The sequence below is a fragment of the Castor canadensis genome, chromosome 7 (genome assembly GCF_047511655.1).
Source record: "Castor canadensis chromosome 7, mCasCan1.hap1v2, whole genome shotgun sequence".
Taxonomy (NCBI): Eukaryota; Metazoa; Chordata; class Mammalia; order Rodentia; family Castoridae; genus Castor; species Castor canadensis.
In genome coordinates this window covers 40,721,565-40,746,386 of record NC_133392.1, presented here as the reverse complement: position 1 = coordinate 40,746,386, position 24,822 = coordinate 40,721,565, and the positions used below count along the sequence as shown (strand labels likewise).

At 37.8% G+C, this 24,822-nt stretch overlaps 1 protein-coding gene and 1 pseudogene across 2 annotated transcripts in view; one reads left to right on the top strand and one right to left on the bottom strand.

The window, feature by feature from the left end:
* The window catches only part of Slc16a12 (solute carrier family 16 member 12), an 84,234-nt gene that overhangs the window by 2,863 nt on the left and 56,549 nt on the right, over positions 1-24,822 (bottom strand). Inside the window, exons 8-13 of one of the 2 annotated variants that reach the window (XM_074078802.1) lie at positions 23,967-24,099; positions 19,195-19,444; positions 9,825-9,928; positions 7,250-7,393; positions 4,848-5,427; positions 2,607-2,866 (exon numbers count right to left, since the gene is read on the bottom strand). In XM_074078802.1, coding sequence (XP_073934903.1) covers positions 2,607-2,866; positions 4,848-5,427; positions 7,250-7,393; positions 9,825-9,928; positions 19,195-19,304 — 1,198 coding nt within the window. In that variant the 5' untranslated portion in view covers positions 19,305-19,444; positions 23,967-24,099. The remainder of the gene's footprint in view (positions 1-2,606; positions 2,867-4,847; positions 5,428-7,249; positions 7,394-9,824; positions 9,929-19,194; positions 19,445-23,966; positions 24,100-24,822) is intronic. The other variant, XM_020177762.2, reaches the window with a different exon arrangement.
* On the top strand, positions 9,973-11,113 carry LOC141424659 (heterogeneous nuclear ribonucleoprotein A1-like; annotated as a pseudogene).

Sequence of the window (24,822 nt, the reverse complement as noted above, 5' to 3'; positions counted from 1 at the left end):
GCAACTTCTAAAATAAATTCATAGTTGTTATTAAGTAAAGTACTTAAAACAGTGTTATGTACCTAGCAATCACATAATAAATATTAGCTATTATTAACCCCATGAAAACTGGTAGAAAAGATAAAATTCAAATCTTTATTGTATGTTCTGTAATTTTCAACATCATTCAAATTATTGAAGTTGGGGTAATTTCTCTAGGGCATTAAGATGATATAATCATAAAAAATGTTTAATTGCCCTAAGAGGTTTCAAAGCAATAACCAAATTATCAATTGGATCCAGTTGTAATTGTACCCCATTCAATTAAAAAATCCAACTTTGGGCCATCATACATGTTACAAACACATGCTTCTGAAGGCAAGCATCACAATCATGGGGATTTTATTCTTTATTGCTTGATGAAAAAAATGAATCTCAACATCTCTACCAGTTTTACATTTTGAGGAAAACCAGGGCATCTGATATGCAAATGATCAAAGAATCAGTGTCAAATTGTACTTTGGCAGTCAATTATATATGGTCAATAAAAAGCTTCTTTTAAAAATTCCTCCAACTCTTTATGTCAAGAAAATTCAACAGAGAACTACATGGTTTCTATTTTCAATCACCTCAAATACACTAATCAAAAATGACATATAGAACTTGTTATATGCCTCACATGGTTTCCTGCATTCAAATTGCCCTTGAATATTTTAGTTATCAGCTGATTTATTTGTGCATTTCTGTAGCACCAAGTGTACATGACTATGTGGAGAGTTGATATTTTAAAGATAAGTAAATAAGAGAAGTATTGCAATAAAAATTCACATTTTAATCCTATAACTTCTCTTAATTACCATAATGTCTGTTTGCCAAATGAAGGCCAGGAATTGGAAAAATGATCCAAGAATCCCAATTTCATTTGTGTCTTGTGACATGTAACAAAATTAAAAAGTAATTTTGGCCGTGGAGGGAGGATGTTGGAGCATTTTGTGGGAAGTTTTCAAAAATGGAGCACTGGACACATAATCCTGCATCATGGAGTTTAAATGACCAGGTATCTTCACCTGGGTCAAGCAAGTAGCCACAATATCCCTTATTTTGCTGCTTTAGCCTTTGCTAGAGTTAGGAAGTAATCATAAATTGCCTATTCATAAGGCAGCTAATAGCAGAAATCCTGCCTTCTTCAAGAAATTCCCTTTCCTCTTTCTAGAAAGTATTTGAGTTTTCTGACTTGCTTATTTTCAGAGATCTGGCTGACTATCTTGGTTTTACCATAAGAAAGGTAATAATCTCGACCAGTTATTTACAGTTTTTAGTACGCATGAACATCACAAGAAAGGTGATTGAAGAATGTATATTCTTGGAACTTATCCCTGAAGATTCATATCATAGGTGAGAGGGTCAAGGAATCTGTGTTTTAACAAGGCCACTAGAGTCACACACAGATGGAGTCCCATGACCTCATTCCTGGTCTAGACCATACACTTCAGAAAGAAGAACAAGGTTCTCACCAATTTTCTGCTCCCTCACCTGTGTCAATCGCCATGTTACAAAAGTAACTTAATTATTTATTTTTTAATTATTAAAAAATAATAACTTAATTATTGCTTAATTATTTATTTAATGCATGCAATAAGTATTTGTTAAATTATTTGTTTGATCATGCTCTAAGTTTTTTTTAGCAGTTTACAGTTTGCAACATATTCTAGATGCTTTAACTGATAATTTTCAAATCTGCATTTCCAAACACAGGCTCCCTCTAAAGCTCAGATTTTATCCTTACACAGCTCCAGAGTATTTTCACCTGTTTCAGATATATTAATATATCAAAACTTTAAATTCATTATTTTTCAAGCAAAGCCACTATCCTCAATTTCCTTATTGCTTTCAATCATGATATTATTTTCTAAGTCATCTTTCACTTCTTCATTCCAATATGCTAAATTTGTTGTTATGTATTTCAAAATTTCCTCTTTTCCTCCATGGCTTATTTTTTCATAAATTTTTTATTAAGATGTATTCGTTATACAGGGGGATTTATAGTGACAATTCCAATTAGACTTACATTGTACATTAGTTACATCACCCCCATCTGATATTTGTAATAGCAGCCCTAGTTTAGGCCTTTATCAGTTTGCTCCTGAACTTTTAAAATGGTCTCTTAGTTATCTTTGTTCTAAACCATTAGATCAATAGCTAGGTCACATTTTCTACAATGTACTTAGCATCATTACCACTTTGCATAAAAACTTGAATACCACCCACATTTGGTATGCAAATGGTAAGTAAAGAACATAGAGCTCAGTTCCCTTACCTGGCACTCAAAAATACATCACTCCCATTGTTAGTATGTGATGGAACCAAGACTCTAATTTGGGACTTTTTATTTTGAGGTAGGTGAAGGTCCCCACTTGGTGGAAGAAAATTATAAACCAAGGCTGTGAACAAAATTATGTTTTGGTGATTCTTGAATTCCTGTTCTCTTTCACTCTTTCCCAACACTCTAGCCAATTTGTTTGTGTGTGTGTGTGTGTGTGTGTGTGTGTGTGCGTGCATCTGTGTGGGGGCTCAACTTTTCATAGCAATATGACAAGAATAGTTGGAGAATCTTTCAGAAAACTTACCTGCTATGGGTGGGCTCACCAAGTACGGCACTGCATGAAGGAAGTACACCACACCGAGTGCTGAAGACAAAGAGTTGGTCCCCACTATTTCTGCAGTTACTACTGGGATCAAGGTTACATAGGCTCCATCAAAATAGCCAAAGGTACAGGAGAAAGGCACAAGAAGGGGGAGACTTTGAAGCATTGGGAGGCAGAGATAGCAGAGCCCATCTAGTCCCACGGCAAAGAGGTAGCAAACATACCGGTAATTCTTCAGACACCTGTGAATATGAAGAAAAAGAATGAGTGCAGGATGCATAGGTCCTATAAAAAAGTTTTAGAAGGATGTCATGAAGCAGTTGAGCACTGCAGTTTTTTTATAAATATGGCTTCCTATTGTATGTTATCTTCTGATCTTTTCTTTTGATATATGCAAATATAATAATTTATCTCCCCAGGAAGCATGGTATGGTAGAGAGACTATATATTCTAGAATTGGAACTGTAGATGATTGCAACCCTACTACCTGCCTAACTCTAATCTGAAATTATTTAACTATGAGAAGGTTACCTACCTCATAGGGTTACTCTAAAGATGTTTGTGAAATAATACATAGCATGTCAGGAGTCTAATATTTTCTGGCCACCTGCAATATTGGATGCTTTTATATATGTTATCCACTTGGTATAACATACGGCATATCACAGATGCTCAATAACCTAAGTAGTTGTACAAAGAGGAGACTGGAATATGAAGACCTTAAAATGAACTGGCAAAAATAATGAAAGTCTTGTGTTCAGACTAAGTCTTTCCAAAATACAGTGTCCTTCTGTAATTCTAAAACCATGCATGATATCAATTATTTCAAAGACTTTGAATAATGTCAGCTGTAACAGTTTATTCTTTACAAATGTTTTTTCTACCTACAACCTCATTTGAGCCTCACAAAATGGCATGAAGCTGACAGGCAAATATTGTACTGGTCCATCTGACAGAGAAAGACCCTTGAGGATCTGAGGGTTAGATGATTTTCCCTGGGTCACAGGGCTAATAAGTGGCAGAACTGACACAAGAATTTAAGCCTTATATGTCTCAAACTAGGCACCCCCCCTTCAGACCCTTCTCACTGAGTTACTTGATTATACAGCTAGATTTTCCTTGCTTCCCCTTTCTTCCTTAATTAAGAAATGTGGAGGGGCTGGGGATATAGCTCAGTGTTAGAGTACTTGCCTATCATGCATGAGGTCCTGGGTTCATCTCTAGCACCACAAATAAAATGTGGAGTTAAATCTAAATGTTATATTCATAACACAAAGGAATGGCAGTTGAATCCTAATTAATTACCAAGGAAATAATTTGTGAGAAACTATATAATGACAGCTCTCCCAAGTCATAATGCAAAAAGAAGTCCTTCACTTAGGAGACAATGAGTAGCATATATTTTCAATCCAAATAGGTGAGTATTTGCTGCAAGAACTACTTGATAGGTTTCCTATTACTTTGTTTTTGAAGGTTACAATATAATGAAACTGTTTTACTATTTTACTATCAAAATAAATATGTGGCTACAATGTGTTATTATTGTACCTGATCCTCCTTCCTGGACTGTTTCTGCTCTTCTTTCTATTGTTAGCCAATTTCTGGGATGATTCAAAGGCAACTAAAACCATAAAACTTAGCCAGAAGTTGTCTTGCTTTTAGGACTAACTTGACTTGGGGTGGAAATAAATCTATCACCAGAACTTGTACTTACCTTGGCCTCTACACTTTAGACAGACTTACCATCCTAAACCATGTAGAACAAGAGTGGAGAAATTATGGTCAAATCCAGCCCACCATCTGGTTCTGTATCTTACTTGTCAATTATGAATGGCTTTTCTACTTTAGAATGGTTGGAAAAAAATTAAAAAATAGTATTTTGTGACATATAAAAATTGAGAGAGAAATTCAAATTTTAGTGTGCATAAAGTCTCATCAGAACACAGCTACTTCCATTTGTTAATATATTGTCTATGGCTGCCTTCATGATACAACAGCAGCACTGGGTAGTTGGGAAAAGATCATATGGACTGCAAAGCCAAAAAATGTTTCCTTTACAAAAATCAGTTTGCTAATCTAGAAGACATAGCAAGAAGTTGCCTGCAGATTCTGAAGGATTGTTAACTTTTAAAGATCTGATAGGGTGAGAAGAGGGGAAACTCAAGGTTTAGCCCATTGTGGGGATAAGGGTAGTACATCAATTGTACTTTCAAGGATTTTTACCTTCTGTCAGTTAGCCATCCAAATGTGATATTGCCAACAATGTCAATCACACCAAGTATGGACATAAGAAAAGCAGCTTGCTGGTGACTCACTCCAACACTCAAAGCATAAGGCACCAAGTACACGAAGAGAGGGCTGCAGCCATAAGCCATAAATAGAACAGAGATGGATAGCACAACAAAGTCTGGCATCAGTAAAAAACTGTATTCCTGCTGCAAAGAGCAACAAAGGCAAGTCTGCACTCGTTCTTTGGCCAAAGGTGGGTAGGGAGATGCCTGCTTACAGTCTTCTTTCTGAGTTCGGCACACATGGTTCTGCTCTGCACTTGAAGGGTCCTCTTTAAGAGTGATTGGCCGCATCAAGGCACCACAAACACAGAGATTCAAAACGAAGCCCCCAAGGATGAGTAATGCCCCCTGCCAGGAAAACTGTTCAATAAGGAGCTGAACCACAGGAGCCAGGATGAAGGTACCAATGCCACTTCCTGACATGGCGATCCCATAAGCAAGGGCTTTCCGTCTGCTGAAATACTTGCCTACCATGGCAATAGCTGGAGAATAACAAAGTGCAAATCCAAGACCTGGAAGAAAGAAAACTCCATGAGTGCTGGTACACCATGAGCAGCTAATGGAAGAAATGATCTCACAATGAGATGACTTGGATTGAAGGAAATCTGACCTTTTGTGAACCCCAAAGCTTTTTTGTATTCCAGTCTGAAAATGAGTCTCTCTTCACCAGTCATCCACAAAATATAGACTATATGTGACTTTCTTTTTAAGAATAAGTCACTTACAATATGAATTCTTGAGCAAAATTAAACTTAAAAATTATTATACAACCTAAACTGGAATTTACTGGAAAATCTGGATGATGCTATCCTAAAGAATTGGCCTCTTCCTCCCTTTTTGTAAGTTAAAATACCTGGATATTTGCCTCAACTCTTCCTGCAGTGAAGACACAACACTGATAATCTGTACCACTCTGGAATTTGGATTAAAATATATACTTCATGAAAGTTCCAGAGTAATTTCACATAAGTGGGAAACATCACATAATGGGAAACATTATATGTGAACATAGCAACCTGAAAATGTCCCTGAAGGTCCCCAGATAATGTTGGTAATACAGAAATCTTTCTAAGAATTGTCAGCTTCTATTACTTTTTAGGTTTAGAAAATACCCAGGGCTTTAAGCCTGGATTTCATGACATTTAGAATGTCATAGAAGGGAAAGGAGAACCACCTTCAGTTCTGTTCCTCCACAGTGTAGGGGGTCAGTAATCTAGAATTTCCTGGACAGAGGTGTTCAGGACCTGGGGCTTTCAGTGCTAAAACTAGACTAGTTTTTCCCTGGTAAACTGGGACTGCTGGTTACCTTAGCAGTCAGGCCTTTGAGTTACTAGGGGTGGATGTTCCTTCTTCAGCTGTCAGAGCCATATTTGCAACCTTATTATGAGGTTATACCTTTATTGTCTTGATTCATTCTACCTCTATGGCACAGAACCCAGACAAGAATGGGGGTTACTCTCCATGGCCCTCTGAGTGATGAGTAAATGGCTACTTTAGTCCCATCAACTAGCTCCATCTTGTTCCTATGCAGTCTCCTTAAGCGTGAATTGTGCAATGCCTATATGTTGCCTCTCTTTCCATTCATATATGATTTTCTAAAGCGATACTTCTATAACATTGAGGGAGAATGTGCAACACAGAATATTCACAATAGGGGGCTTTTTTAAACTGGGAATTCCTACTTATTGGATAATGATATTCATTACAAAACAAGGGCAACCTAGGTTGAATGCAGAGATATTTTAATGTCTTAGCAAGCTGCATGAGGTAGCATAAGCCTGTAATACCAGCTAGTTGGGAAGCAGAGGTAGGAGTATCACTAATTGAAAGAAGCCAGCACAGGCAAAGTTAGCAAGACCCTATCTCAAAACAAAATTAAAAGGGTGGGAGACAGGGGTGTTCCTTAAGTGGTAAAGCACTTGCCTAGCAAGCACAAGGCCCTGGGTTCAATTCACAGTACTGCAAACAATACTACCACTAATAATAATAGTAATATTAATAACAATGTCTTAGCAAAGACATCAGGAGAATGATTATTGCTGAAAATTTATATTGTGCTAAATAATATCTTGTTTCTTCTGAGTACAGAATCTCAACCATATACTAACGCCAAAGAGAAGGGCAGCAGTTATTTTTATCATATGGCTGAATTAAAGTAGTAATGCATTTTTATTAGGGTGGTGTAGTCACTACCCTAGCTTATCTGCTAGGTAGGTAGACATAAGCCATATCAACTAAATTTTTCCTCTAACAAAATGAATATTTTATGAACTACTGTTCTGTTGATGTGCTTGAAAACACCTACATGGGGCGGAGTGGAAGAAGTACCCTTACCTGTAAGAACTCCCAGAGTGAGGTAGAGATGCTTCAGGCTGGTGGCAAATGAGCCCAAGATGAAACCAGTAGATGCAAGCAAGCCACCCAGCATGATTCCCACTTGACAGGACAAATGGTTACTGACAACACTCCCAAGTGGAGCTTCAAAAAAATAATAAATAGGTTCAACAGAAAGGCTTTGAGGGTACTGTGAAAAGACTCTGGTGTTGTGTTAGCAGAGTAGAGAACAACTGAGCTTTAAAATGTCAAGCCCACCCCACTAATCTTCTCATAATTTTGGAAACTGAGGTTCAGAAAGAAGTGACTTGTCCAAGGTCACACACAGACTGTGGAGCAGAGCAGGACTAGAACTCAAGTGTCTTGACTTGCATTTCAGTGCTTATTCCTATCTTCATTCTGTTGCAGTCATAATCTTGGGAGTGCAGGGTGTTGTAAATACAAGGAATCAACTCTATCCAAACTACATGTCATTTGCACAAGGATGCTCGATACAGTATTATTCATACATCATTAGTAAAAATGATAATAATTACTCAGTGGAGAGAGAAAGTGGGCAGTACTGTGTAATTGGTAAGGAAGGCATACAAATTTGTTTTCATTAAAAAAATTCACACTGACACCAGTACGACTTGGAACAAGAACAGAAGAGCCAATTCTCTGGATTTCCGCATCATATGATCATTTTTGTATTGATAAAGTTGAAATTATAGATTCAGATGTACAGGACAGACTCAGTTATCAACCCAATGACTTCTATTTATTTAAATAGTGGCTGACTGTATATACTACCAATGGAAAATAGGAAGGAGCAAGCAAATCACCTGAGAATATACTGAATTCTCAAGGATGCTGTTCCTATGGTTAAGACAAAATCTATGCCAAATTCAATGAAAAAACTTATACCAAACTCAATGAATAAGTTTCACTTCTCTATTCATCACATGGCATATTTTCCCCAGTAAGTGTCCCATGTGTGACTCTGGAGTGTCTTGTTCATACTTTAAATTCTCATGTTCCAATATGATGTTACTTGGTAAGCAGATCAATGGGTATAATCAGTCTCACATTCATGAACAGAATTCATGCTTGTGACTTGACCTATGCAGACCTACATAGTCATTGTGACCATATTGGGTCACTTTTGACCATATAATCCTGAGGGATTATGAACATTCTCCAGAAGATAAAAAGGAAAGAAATGAGTCACCCCTATTTCTGAGAAAGACAAACACAGACCCATGATGTGCCAAGACAACACTGTGACTGATAACATGACCCTGGAAATACAATGACTGTTGAAGAGAAAAAATCATGGGCTACATAACCCAAATATATGGTTTTTTAATCCTTGAGACCTTTTTATCAGTTGAAAGAGTCAACTTTGCCTTCCAGGAAACCTGCTTTTAGTCCCATAATTGCTCTCATATTCCTTCCAACCAAAGACATATACTTCAACTGATTTCTGAATATGAACATTTTTTTTTCTAAAAACAAATATGAGTCAGTGGCTGGAATGAAATCAGATGAAGATACTGTGAGTTACTGAATAATATATTTCCTTTTAGCCACTGAGACAAGGCCTGAAGAGATAAAGTTTTCTAAAATACTCAAGACTCATCTAAACGAAAGGATTAAGTGAGTCCATGCTATAAACAGAGTGCTCCAGCTTAATACAATCTTAGAAACTTACTAAGAAAAGTTAGGCATGATAGTGCATACTTATAATCCCAGAACTCAGAAGGCCTAAGGCAGGAAGTTCATAACTTCAAAGGTACCCTAGGTTACATAGCAAAATCTTATCTCAATAGAACAAAACCAATAAAGACACTCATAAAAAGCCAGTTTGGTAACTCAGTTTGCCATCCTGTACTACATAGATGCAATATTAATTTCCATGAATTTATAGAACACTTTATCTTCCCTAAAGAGCTCCTTTGAGGTTTTCTGAATGAAGTTATAGCCATAGTGAATATGCTAGCTCCTGATTACACAATCCCATCCTTCCCCAATACTTCTTGAAGCATTAACATTTATGCAGAAGAAGATGCTATTTGTGAGCCAAATTTGGAACCCTCTGGTAAGGGAGCAGAATATAAATCAAGACTTGAGATGCAATGCAACACTTGTAATACTCATTTAAGGAAATCACATGGAAATGGCTCACGGTACTATCCAATGGCTGTTTATATGACTAGAGAGTGAGAAGGCCAAAGAATTTGGAATACATAAACGAAGCATAAGCTATATGGTAAACTGCCTTCCAAACCAGGACAAGTTCTATGATGTTCAATATCCTATCCCTACATGAAAGAACCAAATAGTATGTGTCATTTTCAGTGTATTAAGTTCTTCCATCTGACATCAGACAGGACCATCAATGTCATCTCCCTAGGTTTGGTTGGTGGTAGGGTAGATATTTTCTTTTTATATAGTCATAACCAATTTTTAACATAGTCCTTGTATTTAGAAAAATTGCTAATCAAAGTCAGTGTTATTTGACCCTATCAAAGATCAGTGTCATGCACAGTCCCAGAGTAGCCAATAATTGTCTATCCTGGCAAGTGATACTCACCACAAAGCATTGTGACACAATCTACAATGGAATGGATCCATGCTGTTTGTGAATAATCCTGAGCAAAGTATGTCTGGAACTCCACAAAAAAAATTGAGATACATCTGAAAAATACAATGCAAGCATTTTATACAAAAGGCAAATGAATATGGAATTGAACCAGAACTTACAGGTTTGGGTTCAATCAGCTAGTTGTTCCAGCTTCAAAGAATTTCAATTTGGGGGCCATAATAAGTAAGAAATCAGAAGCTGGCTATTTGTACCATTTTGGAAAACAAGCGTTCAGTCCCTAGAGGGGCTGCTCAAGCCAAGTAGATGTGAAGACCATTGCCTCTGGGGAAGATTTATGGAGAAAATGGCAGGTCAAAAACATTTTCTTATTCATCTTGATATTTTGTTAACATCTATAACTTCTTAAAAGGTGGTGTAGGAATACATTCATTAGCTCACTCCTTTCTGTTCATGAATGCAGAGGAAGAAGCATTGTTAAAGTCTCTCTTTCCACTGTGGACATGTCTAATTCAGTCTTGTAAAGAGTTAGAGCAATTGTGGAACTGTTCATCAATGAGTCTGGGGAGCATTTTGAGCAATGGGAAAGACTCATGGACTGTGTGGCTGTGAGAAATCCAAACACCAGATATTCCAGCAGCTTTGAGTTTGTCACTTATGTCACTATTGAGGAGATGGATGCAGGCATGAGGTCAAGGTCACACAAGGTGGATGGAAAGAAGAGTTGTGGAACCAAAGAGAATTGTCTCAAGAGAAGATTCTCAAAGACCAGGTCCCCACTTAACTATGAAAAAGATCTTTGTCGGCGGCATTAAAGAAGACACTGAAGTACATCACTGCCAAGATTATTTTTAACAGTATGGCAAAATTGAAGTGACTGAAATCATGACTGTGAGGTCGGAAAAGCCCCATCAAAGCAAGAGAAGGCTAGTAGCTGATCTAGCCAGAAGACAAAGTGGTTCTGAAAACTTTGGTGGTGGTTGTGGAGTTGGCTTTTGGTGGCAGTGACAATTTTGGTCACATAGGAAACTTCACTGGCCATGGTGGCTTTGGTGGCCGCTGTGGTGGTGATAGAAACAGTGGTAATGGGTATGACAACAAAGGATTTCATAATGATGGAAAGCGTTTTGGAGGTGGTGGAAGCTACAATGATTTTGGCAATTACAACAATCAGTCTTCAAATTTTGGAGCCATGAAGGGAGGAAACTTTGGAAGCAGAAGCTCTGGCATCTATGGTGGTAGAGGCCAATACTTTGCCAAACTATAAACCAATGAGCCTGAGGCAGTTCCAGCAGCAGAAGTAATTATGCCAGTGGCCACAGGTTTTAATTGCTGCCAGAAAACAAAGCTTACCAGAAGAGAAGAGGCAGAGAAGTGACAGGGAAGCCACTGGTTACAGCAGATTTGTGAACTCAGTCAAAGCAGTGGTGGCAGGGCCTGACTGCTACAAAAAAGATATGTTTTAGGCAATACTTATGCATATAGGCAAAAAAAACCCTTCCAGGACTATATTTGTGACAAATTATATCATAGATATTTTAGTTTCTGTACTAAAGAAAGTGTAAAGCGTTCCAACAAGGGTTTCATTGTAGACATTTTTTTTAACCCACGCTGTTGATTGGTAATTTTAACAGTCTGGTCATGATGCAGAATAAATGTGCAATTTTAGAAAAATAAACAAAAGTCTTGTGCAGTAGCTCATCCTGTAATCCCCAGCTACTTGGGAGGTAAAGATTCATTCAGCGCCAATCCCAGGCAAAAAGTGAGAAAGACCCCATTTCAACAAATAAGCTGGATGTTGTAGCACATATCTCTAATCCCAGCTACATGGAAAGATGAAGGTAGAAGGATCATATTCTGAGGCTAGGCCTGGGCAAAAACACAAGACCATATCCAAAAGAAAAAAAAACCTAAAGCAATAAGGGCTATATGCATGGCTCAAGGGGTAAACCACCTGTCTTGCAAGCACAAGCCCTGAAATCAAACCCCAGTACTTCAAATAAATAAATAAATAGGTGGTTATACAACTTAAAAAAAATTTTTAAAGAGTAATTTATTAAAACAAAAATCAGCAATTTTAATTCTAAGATTTATATAAAAGTAATAATCAGATAATGATGATTGATAGTAGATATATATAAAAGAACATATTTTAGAGAACTATTGATTGTCTTCAAATTTTACAACCAACCTAACTATTCATCAATAAATGAGTGATGAAACAGTCAACAATGACTAACTAATGGCTTATCAATAAAGTAAAATAAAATACTGTGCTGTTAAGTATTAAAAATGATGGTATTGATCTGTATTTACTGATTTGGAAATAAATTCATAATATAATGGTAACTAAGAAAGTAAATTACAAAATTGCTCAAACAGTGAAAAAATTACTTTTTGAAAAATACTTTTGGTGTGAATAGAAAAAGCTGAAAGCAAATACACTAAAATACACCCAAGCATTATGTGAATAGTGGGAATACAAATGATCGTTTTTGTCTTATTATGAATTTTGAATTATTGTATAATCAGGATGTTTTCTTAATATATCAGAAAAGGTCTGTGTGCGCACACACAGAGAGAAATATTCATGCTAAAACTGGTGAATTTTAGGAACTCAAGAGCATAAATTAAGCAGAAGCAATAATTTGCATCAGTACCAGTAGGTACTGGAGCCTCATCCAGATTAGCATGGTGTCCTAATTTGGGGCCAGAAGTTTAAACAGATCTATGATAATGGGGTGAACTCATGCCTTGTGGCTTGGGGAGAGGAGACTGTCATCTTTTGAATAGATCTAACTTCCAACTCATCTTGCTCCAGCAGCCCATAGTCACCAATTATTTCCATTCTCCTGCTTTTCTCCAGTTGTGAAGATGGGTGATGGAGAGCTTGGAAAAGGAAGAGGACCAGGTGGAATCAGGACAGCTGCAATCGGCAAGGCGAGCTTCAGGAAGTACAGTCTACACAGTTGTATAGAGCCTGGCACTCAAAAGCATGAAACTTAAGTTCAGTGCTCAGTTGTCACTGACTTAACATTCTTAATATGTTATCTTTGACTTTGGGTCTTATAAGGGAAGTCCAATGGAACCACAGAGGCTGCGTTTGCGCAGAGGAGATCCTTGAACTGCGTGTGTCTGCTATTCTTTTCTGTTCCGCTTGCGTGTAGAGTTAGAGATGCCTCATGAGCACAGAATTCCAGTGGGCCCATGATCCAAGGGGATCCAGTAAGGCTAAAGCTAGCTCAAGGCAAGTGTGTTACACCCATGACTGAGCAGGCATTGGGGAGCAAGAAAGAAATATCTAATAGCTTCCCTTTTAAATCAAAACTTGTTTCAAATGCAGAAAGAGGCAAGAATATTCTAAAAATCACAAAGGTCTAAGTAGCCTCAGATATCCTTTCCTACTGCATAAGCCAGTCACATGCCGAGAATGATGACACAGAGGAAGAGGAAGAGAGGGCTACTCATAGTTCCTTTTCCTTTCAGTCTGGCTTTACTCATCAGGAGCTGAAGATAAGAGAATGCTGGTAGGGTGTGCAGGTATCGAGAAATCAACTGAAAAGAGTTGAGATAACTTTGTGAAGGATTTCCACTGTTCTAGTAAAAATGAAATACATATGCATGTACAAGCTACAAAATATGATTTGTATAATTTCAAGGATTCTACACACAAGTTCAGTACTCATTTTTTCTATTTAAAACTGGCATTGCATAACTTAAAGATGAACAATAAATTCATGCTCATAGTTTAACACTATTTTTCTTGGCTTTCAACACCAAACAACAAATTTAAAACAGCATGAAAAAACTGAGAGAGAAAGATCAGTAAAGAAAGGAAAAGCTTGGGAGGCAGAGATCAGAAGGTTCCAACTAGCTGGGGCAAAAAGTTAGCAAGACCCCATCTTCACCAACAATCCAGGTTTGGTGGTACGTGCCTGTAACTCAAGCTAGGCAGGAGGCATAGGTAAGAGGATCATAGTCTAAAGCCAGCCTTGCACAAAAAACTAAGAGTTTCTCTGAAACTAAAGCAAAAAGGGGCTGGGGGGAGTGGCTCAAGTATTAGAGTGCCTGCCTAGCACTGCCCAGTGAGGCCCTGATGTCAGACTCCAGTACTATCAAAAAGGAAAAAAAGAAAGAAAGGAAAGGAAAAGCTTTCTATTTCAGTACTTTTAACAGCACTTTTTCTCACTTCCCGAACAAGAGTCCCTTCATTTTCATCTTGCAATGGGCCCTATATTTATGTTCCCAGTCTTGGTAATAGGGAAGAGAAAGGAGAACGGTATGGGAACCTAATTCTAAGTCCCAGAAGATATTGGCATGGAATCTAGTCTGCAGGTTGTAGAATGTAGGTTCCTTCCTTACAAACGAAAAGGAAGAATGCAGGATTAGGAAGAGAGAAACGTCAAAGTGTGACAAATCCTCAGCCAGACCCAAAGGAAATGACAGGGCCTTTCTGCACCACCCACAATCAGTGACCGGATGTGGTGCCGCTCCCGCTCCCCTGACCTCCACCCCATGGGGCACACAATGAGGAGAGGCAGGTTCCTGAAAGCGAGGAAAACCTGAGAAAACTGACAGCTACAGGTGGTATGCTAACTGCATGCCCTGCAGCTCAGGCCATCTGGGTGGCACATCTGGGTGCTTGCCACAGTTCTGTTGAGTTCTCCACACTAAATGTGGATGTGATTGCTTTTGTCAAAGGGATGTAAGAAGGGGCCCATTCCACCCAGTGACTGAGAAGTCAGACAATATGCTGCAGTAGGTCTGATGCAAGGTTAACTATTGTCATAGCCTGGGGAAACATCACCCTTAACCATACAGAGACTAGAACATGAATTACCTGGCTAGTTCTATGACTTTAAATTTAATAAACATATTATGGAGATTTTAAAAAGCATGAATGAGCTGCAATGCTCTTAAACTAGTTTTAATTCAGTGCAACAACAAAACAAGACCCTTTCTGCCTAATCTTGCTTCCTTCCTTCCTCAGCCAGATACTGATCTCAAGAATCCTCCAAATAAATGTCTGCACGCTAAAAACAAAAACAGAAGCCTTATGATGTTTCTTAGCATACTAAAGACTGCTAGTCTAGTACTAAAATGTCTAAATTTTTTTTCTCCTAACCACTAAGCCTTTGATCTAGGTGAATAATGACCTATTGATGAAACCAAATAAAGCTACTAATATAACTACTCTGGAGTTAGTAGGTATAGGTAAGAACTTTCTCAACGAAACCCCAGCAGCACAGCAACTAAGAGATAGCATAGATAAATGGGACTTCATAAAACTAAAAAGCTTCTGTTCATCAAAAGAAATGGTCTCTAAAATGAAGAGACCACCCACAGAGTGGAAGAAAATATTTGCCAGCTACACACCAAAGGACGGATAACCAGAATATATAGGGAACTTAAAAAACTAAATTCTCCCAAAACTAATGAACCAAAAAAGAAATGGGCAAGTGAACTAAACAGAACTTTCTCAAAAGAAGAAATTCAAATAGCCAAAAAACACATGAAAAAATGCTCACCATCTCTAGCCATGAAGGAAATGCAAATCAAAACCACACTAAGATTCCACCTCACCCCTGTTAGAATAGCCATCATCAAAAATACCACCAACAGCATGTGTTGGTGAGGATGTGGGGAAAAAGGAACCCTTCCTTGTACACTGCTGGTGGGAATGTAAGCTGGTGCAACCAGTCTGGAAAAAAATTTGGAGGCTTCTTAAAAATCTAAACATAGATCTTCGATATGATCCAGCAATCCCACTCCTGGGGATATACCCAAAGGAATGCGACATAGGTTATTCCAAAGGCACCTGCACACCCATGTTTATTGCAGCACTATTCACAATAGCCAAGTTATGGAAACAACCAAGATGTCTCACTATTGATGAGTGGATCAAGAAAATGTGGTATTTATACACAATGGAATTTTACTCAGCCATGAAGAAAAATGAAATCTTATCATTCACAAGTAAATGGATGGAACTGGAGAACATCATTCTGAGCAAGGTTAGCCAGACTCAGAAGACCAAAAATCATATGTTCTCCCTCATATGTGGTCTTTAGATCAAGGGCAAATACAACAATGTTGTAGGACTTGGGTTACATGACAAGGGGAGAACATACATGGGAGGTATGGGGTTAGATAAAAAACCCAAAACATGAAAGAATTTGATGTCCCCACTCCAGAGGAATTAACATAGAAACCTTAAAGCAACAGAGGTCAACATGAGAAAGGGATCAGCAACCAGTGTAAAGATCAGTTAGAGATGAATCAACCTGGGTTGTAACACATTTGTACATGAAAGCAATGCTAGAAATCTCTCTGTATAGCTGTCCTTATCTCAACTAGCAAAAAGCTATGTCTTTCTTATTATTGCTTATTTTTACTCTTCAACAGAACTGGAGAAAAGCGCAGAACAGGTTCTGCCTGAAAGGTGGGGAGGTAGAGGGTAGGGGTTGGGGCAGGAGGGAGAAATGACCCAAACAATGTATGCATATGTGAATAAATGAATAATAAATAAACAAATAAATAAAAAGAACTCAGATTAAAAAAAAATTTTTCCAGGCTAGCCTTCGTCTTTCTCTGTCTCAGTATTAATTTACATTCTGTATTTGCCAACTTATATTTAGCACATTTTGATTTCCATTTCAGTAACATATGCCTGAGTCTACCATATAGTGTCCAAACTCTCTTTATTTTTGGAAATAACCAGCATAGAGTCCTTGTCTTCAATGACTGCATAGTCCATATCAGTAGAATTGATTTCAATTCAATTGGTATTGAAATTTAAAAGTACAGCCTAAAAAAATATGCAAGACTTTCTGCCCTTGGTGGTGGTCATGGTATCTGTTATTGAAAGAAAACTGAGATTCAATGTCCTGCCAAGTAAGACAAGGCACAAAAGACACTGACAAGCATGAAAAACATCAATAAATTACTCCTGGAGGTAAGTCCTCAATTATTGATGGACCTCCATCCCAAGTTATTCTCATAATTCCGGTGGATGGCGTCAAAGAGTCCACACACCACACCATCTCTTGATATATACTTGTTTATACATGAATTGTGGGTAATACCGTCTATGTCCAGTCACCAACAGGACATCAAGTATAGAGAGCCTCTGTTGGAGGAATTTAAAGATAACATGGTCCCTTGGCACCATGATTTCCAGTCACTGATATTACAGTAGCCCATCTCAAGACAGCGTTTCCCATAACCAACTCACTTTTTTGAGACAGGGTCTCACATGTAAGCCTGGCTGTCGTCCTTGAACTCGTGATTCTTCTCAGTCAGCCTCCCAAGTGCTGGAATTACAGGCACACACCATGCCTAGCTTAAGTCACTTAAAACTATTTGGGTCTTGTTATGCAGAGGATAAACTGCAGAGAGAGAAAGGGAGAGAGAGTGTGTGTGTGTGTGTGTGTGTGTGTGTGTGGTGTGTAGTGCGGGGACAGGTAGAAGAGTAGCATATGTATGAGGACAGAGCAGTAAGTTATTTAGCTACATGTTAAAAAGAACATTAGTGGTTTCTGCATAAATGTGTATGTGTTTTAAGAGTCAGTAGATTATGACTGTGTGAGCAATGGTAAATAAACAGGAAGAGAAGTTTAAAAAAGACTATGATTCCAGTTTATATCTGTTCAACTAGACAAAACACATAGATAATTCACTTAACCTTCCTTAACAGCAGTGTTCTAATCGAATAAGTAGATCCTGCTTAAATCACTAGGCTTACAGGAGACAATGTGATAAGAAAAAGTATCTTCAAGAATGCAGCTTCATCATGAAAACTCAACTACCCAGAAGATTCCAGCATAAGTCCATATAAACTCCAAGCCCACTCCCAGAACTTCCTTTTCATGGAAATGTTGGAAGCTTCTCCATGTAAGAACCAAGATGAAAGAGATTCCTTCTAATTCCACAACCTCCTTACACCCAGAACACAAGATCCACAGACAGGAGAAAAATCAGACTCAACATCAGTGATATTTTAAACAAATCTACTGTTCATTATGACACGTAAGCAACAAACCTTAGTGCAGCAAAGACAAACATCCTGCTTCTATCCTACATTATGTCTTTGTTGGTGTATGGATAGCAATGCCTTTATTGATGAAACCAAATAAAGCTACTAATATAACTTACTTTCTTGTATTGTTAAGAATTTGTTATCAGAGAAGACAAACAGAATTCTATTTGAGTGAAAGCACCTGAGAGGAAACAGTTAGCATATGCAGATTTCAAGTATTCCAAATATAAATGAAACAAATGAGCTTCACACTAACTTAAGCATATTCAACATCATAAAAGAGAGGAAGAAGTGAGCCATCGAGAATGAAACAACCCTGTTTTTATGTTCCTCTTCTTCAACATAAAACTCAAGGCTCCACAGCCAAAATGCAAAACTAATCTAAAGAATCTAATTCTAGGTTTAAAGCTTCAATGGCTTAGCACTTGGTCAGCCAAAGGGTTTTTAAGGATTACTTTGAAGTTACAGGTTTTTCCTCTCTGGGATGAATATAGAGCATACCCCTGTTTAAGATTAACTTCATATTCACAAATTTATTATAAACTTTATAATTTGGCTTTTATTACTTAGCATAATATTCCTTATCCTTAGATTTAAAGACACATGTTACATATTACAATCTCTTATCTTAGTATTTTTTCAGTTTGTGAATAATGAATCACACATCCAATTAGCTCTGTTTCCACTATAAAATCTTAATGAATAAGACTTATCTTAGGGACTGGTGGAATGGCTCAACTGCTAAGAGCACCTGCCTAGCAAGTGTGAGGCCCTGAGTTCAAACCCCAGTACTGACAAAAAAAATAGATTTATCTTAAATAAGAATTAGCTTTAATATGATAGACTTGCAGAAATTACCTTACTAATCCCTGGAGTCACGTCAGCTTATGAAAACTTACCTTCATTTAGCAATTCTTTAAAATCCCGCAAAAACTGATTTATTTTGAAAATATTATAGAACAAATTCCTCCTCTAATGAACAAATCAGGATACTTTCCATGGTATTTCATATATGATAGGTTTGACTATTTCATATTAATTATAGGTAGAAGATGAAAGGTGAAAAGAAGCATGTATCATATGTTCTCACATCTCTTTGAGTTACTCATGAAAAAATGGCTGGAATAGACATAAGATTTGGTCCAAAAATATCCAAACACTCCTAAATGCCCTAATATACATCAGATCTTATGGAAGAGATCAGACTCATAAGAACTGGAGCTTGCAAAGGAAATATACACATACATTCTCAGAAGTATATTTTCAGATATTGAAGAAAAGATAAACCAGGTCATCATAACAAATGAAGAAACTCTCACCTACCTGGTGACCGCCCGGGTACAGATGGTAACAAGGAAACAACCAGCCACAATCATCCAGCCCCAGCCACCATCAGGAGGGGAGGCTGACCGAGATTTATTTACTTTTGCCATGGTTTCAATTCCTTTTTTCTTCTTTTTTCAACTTATTCCAACAGCAAGTTATGATCTTGGAAAAGTCTGCTGCCCAGTGACTTCCTTTTGGCATTCAAAGTTGGCATAGAATGCTACCTGGCACGTAGGTCATGGTCCATCTACAACCAAAAATAGGGACATGTTTTCATTTTGTTGCCATGTCCAAACGTGGACTTTTTTCACTTAGTAAGAAATAATTATTACTTTCCTATTTAATATAATTATTGGTAACTATGAATACTGTATCAGGGCAAAGACTATTGCTTACCCTTGATAACTACATCCTTTCTTTTTTTTAAATAATAGAACCTCTTAAATTTTAGCCAAATTAATATCTACCAAGTTTGATATCATTTCACTTTTCCTCCATTGAGGGTAAAGGTAGCAACACTTTCACCTAAACTGGGTGCCATTTCAAAGGCAAAGGTGATTTCCCAGGACTTCTGACACCCCCTTTCAAACAGACTGGAACATGTACATTGAGATGAGGCAGCTCCAACTACATGTACTTGAACATCATAATAGGGCAAACTGATAGAGCTTACAGAAGAATCCCGGGTCCCCAGATAACTGTAAGAGCTGTCCCTCCAGCACTGTACATCCACAGCTCTACCCTGTCACACAAAAGATAAATAAGCTTCAATTTTATTTGAGCCTCTACATTTTGGAGTTTCTATGTTCCAGTAGCTTAGACCATCTCCTAATCGGTATAGGGTCAAAGTCTGGCAGGAACTTTGACATTTTTAAGAATGCTCTAATTTTTTAAATAGGTGATTGAAGCAAAAAGAAAATGACAAATAAACAGAATAGCCCAAAAGCTGGTAAACACGCAATATTTTCATATAACCTAAATAAAGTAGCAAAGATCAGTAGAGGAAGAAAATATCACTCATTAATCACATTACAACTTTCCATTTAGTGCTTGACCTCCCAGGTAGATCAGAGATAATTATAAAAAGAGAAGACATTAAAAATCTAGGTGAAAAAAAAAATAGTGTGACTCAGTGCTAAAGTGCTTGCCCAGAGCATGCACAAGGCCCTGGTTCCATTTCCAGTACTGAAAAAAAAAGTCTAGCTTGGCACCGGTGGCTCACACTTGTAATCCTAGCTATTCAGAAGGCAGAGATCAGGAGGATCATGGTTTGAAGTCACCCTGAGTAAATCTTTCTTGTGCCCCTATCTCAAAGAATCCCTTCACAAAAGAAGGGCTGATAGAGTGGCTCAAGTATAAGCCCTGAGTTCAAGCCCGAATATAGCCAAAAAAGAAGTCTAGATGAATATATAAACAAACATTTATTTGATCTCTAGAGAAGACAAGGTCTCTGACATATAAAGTAATAAAACAAGACAAAAATTTGTTAATTTTTCTAAATTAAAATACAGCATTTATGTATAGCAAACATATAATTCATGAAGCTAAAGGGTAAACCATGGGACTTGGGAGAAATTAGCTCACACATAGCTCAAGAAAGTAGTATCTGTAACAATAATTCAATCAACTACAAGTACTTATTCAATGCCTAATATTTGTTAGGCATTCTTTCTAGTCACTAGGAATTCAGTGGTGAGCAAAACACACAAAGCTCTTTATAATAGGCAGATTTGAAGTTACCCTTCGGGCCCCAGCTCCTGTTGCTCACATCTCCATGTAACCTCTCCCATCTAGTGTGGATAAGACAATTGCTTTTAACCAACAGAATATGACATATCCACGATTGTGCCAGGTTATATAAGACTCAGTCTTGCTAGGTATTACTCTTGCTCTTTCACTGGCCTTAAAGAAGCAAACTGCCATATCATTGCCACATTGCCTGTGGTCAGGAGCACTTGTCAGGGAACTGTAGGCAACCCGTAGGACTTAAGGCAGCCTCCACAGAAAGAAAGTAATGAAACCAAAGCAACAACCATGCTTCCCACAAATGCCACTTAAGGTGGTTCACTTTGAAGCCAAGGGCCTCCTTCTTCATCTTATTAGCAATTCTGTGAATGTCTCCTGACAAGGGAGAGCAAGTGGACAACTGAAGATTATTATAAATCCATCAGAAGTATTGGAAGACCAGTATTGATATAAACACTAAATCTACTAATTTGAGAAAATGAAATAATTATTGGAAGTGATAATATTGACAATCACTGGCCTCGGACCGAATAAAAAATCTTTGTTTGGGGCTCAGTGACAACAGTGATGATACAGAGCTACCTTTCTCCAAGCACTCTCTGTAGGCCAAGTCACTAGCAAGTGACATTAGAGACACTACCTCATTTAATCCTTGCAACAACCATAGAAGGTAGATCTTGATACCCCTATGTAACAGATAAAGACACTCAGGCTAGAGAGATTAAGTAATTTGCCCAATTATTATTAATACTACTAAACACCAGAAACAGGATATGTGCCTTGATCTGATTACAAGGCTACCTTTTCTAATGAATGTCCTGTAATTCTTCCTCCACATTTCCTTTTTCCTTTGTAAAAATTCGTAAACATTTTTGTGTAATCCTACACATATAACTCTTGTTCATAGCATACCCAAAGGGTGACATGAGGTGCAACCCAAGGCAGGTAACAATACATTCCTTTAAAGGACGTCATTGCCATTTCACTGAAACATGCCCATCGATTACTGACCTCATCAGCCATAGAATTATCTCTGATTTCAGAGCAAAACCAGTCTCCCGAAGAATCTGCAACACACTGGTGTTTCAGGATATGTCCCTTGAAAATAAAATTTCATGTCATGGACAAGTATCCTTAATAATCTACTACTGTCATCCCTCATATTGAACAGTCAGAGGAAGATTCTTACCTAAAAGACCAGCGTAGTTGTAGTTTAGCTGTCATATACATGACTGATTGTAGCAGACAGAGTCAGCTGTCCACTCAAAATCAATAGTTCATCCTGTCCTCTATTCTATCCTAATCCTGGTTTTGTTCAGGTATCTATGGGCTCTCTTTGCAGGGGTCATGGGCATCAGGAAAGGCTGGCCCAATCCATTGTTCCAGGATTGAGTTATGATTGGTCCCCCCTTCCTGTTCGTGAGTGACAAACTCACTAACACCTGTAAGTGAAGTGATTCTAGCCAATGAACTCTGAGGGAAAATCCTCTTCTTCCTGTAAACATTTTGAATTTGGACATGATACCGGGAACCATAGCAGCCACCTCTTAACTATGAAGAAAGCTAGCCTGAGGATAAAGTCAACCAGCCAAGGCCAGCAACAACAGAACAATGAAAAGAACCAGAGACTTAACGAAGTTCCTGAGATTCTGAATTCATCAAGTCTGGACTGCCAACTATCTTGCCTGTTACATAACAGGGCATTTTACCTGTTATTAGAGCTAGCTGAGATTTCTGTTACTTCTGCCCAAAGAATCCAGAAAGATCTACATCCTCAGACAGCAGTGTGTTAGAGCCACTCCAACTGCTTGTCACCCTAGGCCACATTCAGCCATGTTGATGACATGAAATTGGCTGTGATAGGAGTATTTACACCACAGAAATCATGCAGTGGCAAACTACACAACAAAACTTTTATTTTACCTGTCATTAAACACTTACTAGCACACCACTAAAACCTTGGCATCTAAGAAACATTGAGTGAAGCCAAAAAAAACCAAGAATTTACACATACATTGTGAGCTAGCAACTCTACCAAGTTGTTACCTTTTTATAAGGTAATTTGCCTCTTCTGTAGAGTAGGGATTGGTAAACCATAGCTCTCAAGCAAAAGGTGGCCACTGCCTCTTTTAGTAAATAAAATTTTACTGGCATACACCATGTCCATTTATTTACATTTGTCTTTGGTAGCTTGAACACTTCCAACAGAGAATGTGTGGCCCTCAAAGCCTAAAATATTTGCTATCTGGTATTTTGCAGAGAAAGTTTATAGACTTCTGTTCTAGGGCATTACATGGTTTTGAAGTGATTTCAAGTACTTATATAGTTTGTTACACGATGTTTTGGTTTTGGAATTTGTGCCTTTCTTTTTGTGTTTTGTTTATGATTACAACTTATCTGATCCCATATATGGGAATATACAGTTAGTTCTCTTTCCCTTTGAGGATATTACACTAAACCATATCAGACTCCAAAATGTGAGTTACTAATGTCAACTACTGAGTTAGTCACTGTAACAAACATTTGATGTAATCAACTTATAATGAGAAAAGGCTTATTTTTGCTCAGCGTTTTGGATGTTCAAGACCGTGACTATGTGAATACATACTTTTCGGTCTCTGGTTTAGCAGGGAGGGAGCAAAACATCATGGAAGAAATGAATTACAGAACAAAACTGTTCATCACATGGCCAGGAAGTAAAGAGAGAAGGAGACCAGAGTCCCAAAATACTCTTCCAGGGCATGCACCAAATCACATGAAGACCTTCCACTAGGCCCCACCTCTTAAAAGCTCTACCACCTCTCAAGAGTACCACCAGCTGGGCACCGAGTCTTTAGCATGTAGATCTTTGGGGAACATCAAGTCCAAACCATAGCAACTACTATGCATATAAACTCAAGGGTTTCACTAACACCTTGAGAGATTAGACCATGACAGGGCTTCACTTTGCTGCTTTTCCAAAGTGAAGCGCTCAGAATGTGGCAAGGTGACATCCTGTTGGCCTTGAAGCTTTGAAGACTTGCCTGCCAGTACCAGCACCATCCTCTATCACAGAAGGACCTCACATGTCATAGCAGATCTCTGCCACCGTGGTCAAGCTGCAGAACTGCTTGTATAGAAGTACACTTCAAACTTAGGAAGAGGTGATGAATTGGTCTGCAGAATAAAATGCCAAAATTTCAGAAGAGACATCAATATTCATGAGTATGGTAGCAGAGTGGCAATGTGGAAGAGTGAAAAGAACTAAGAATCCAAAGAAGATCTGGGTTCTGCTCTTATGTCTCTACCTTATGAGTTATAAGAACTCAGGTAACTTACATCATTTCTCTGACCTTCAGTTTACTCTTCTATAAAATAATGTATTAACTCTCACAAAATGTATGAATTAAAATGATAAAACATGAGGAATATTTGGCACAAAAATATGGATATTATTTTACATGTGATTTAACCTGATTCATCGATTCATCACTCAATAAATATTTATTGTCTAACATGCACCCAGCATTATTCTAGGAGCTGGGTTATGAGCAGTGAAGAAAATGGACAATTGCCCTGTCTTAGTGAAGCCTACATCATATTGGCAAGGCATTAAATAAATTCTGGAAAAAAAAATTTCTGAACTTTAGCCCCTTTGTACAAAAAAAAAAAAATACAATCACTTCATACATCACTGAATTGAAGGTAGAGTCAAATGAAAGCTGTCACAAATTGGTAGTAGTGAGCAAATCAAACTTCAGTACATTTGTTATACCTGCAACAATGTTTACTAATTTGTAAAGTAGTCAATGATCATATTAGTTATTGCCACATACAAATATCTAATTTATCTAAAGCGTAATTCTCTTGAAAAATAAAAGTTCTAAAGATTCGGAGAGT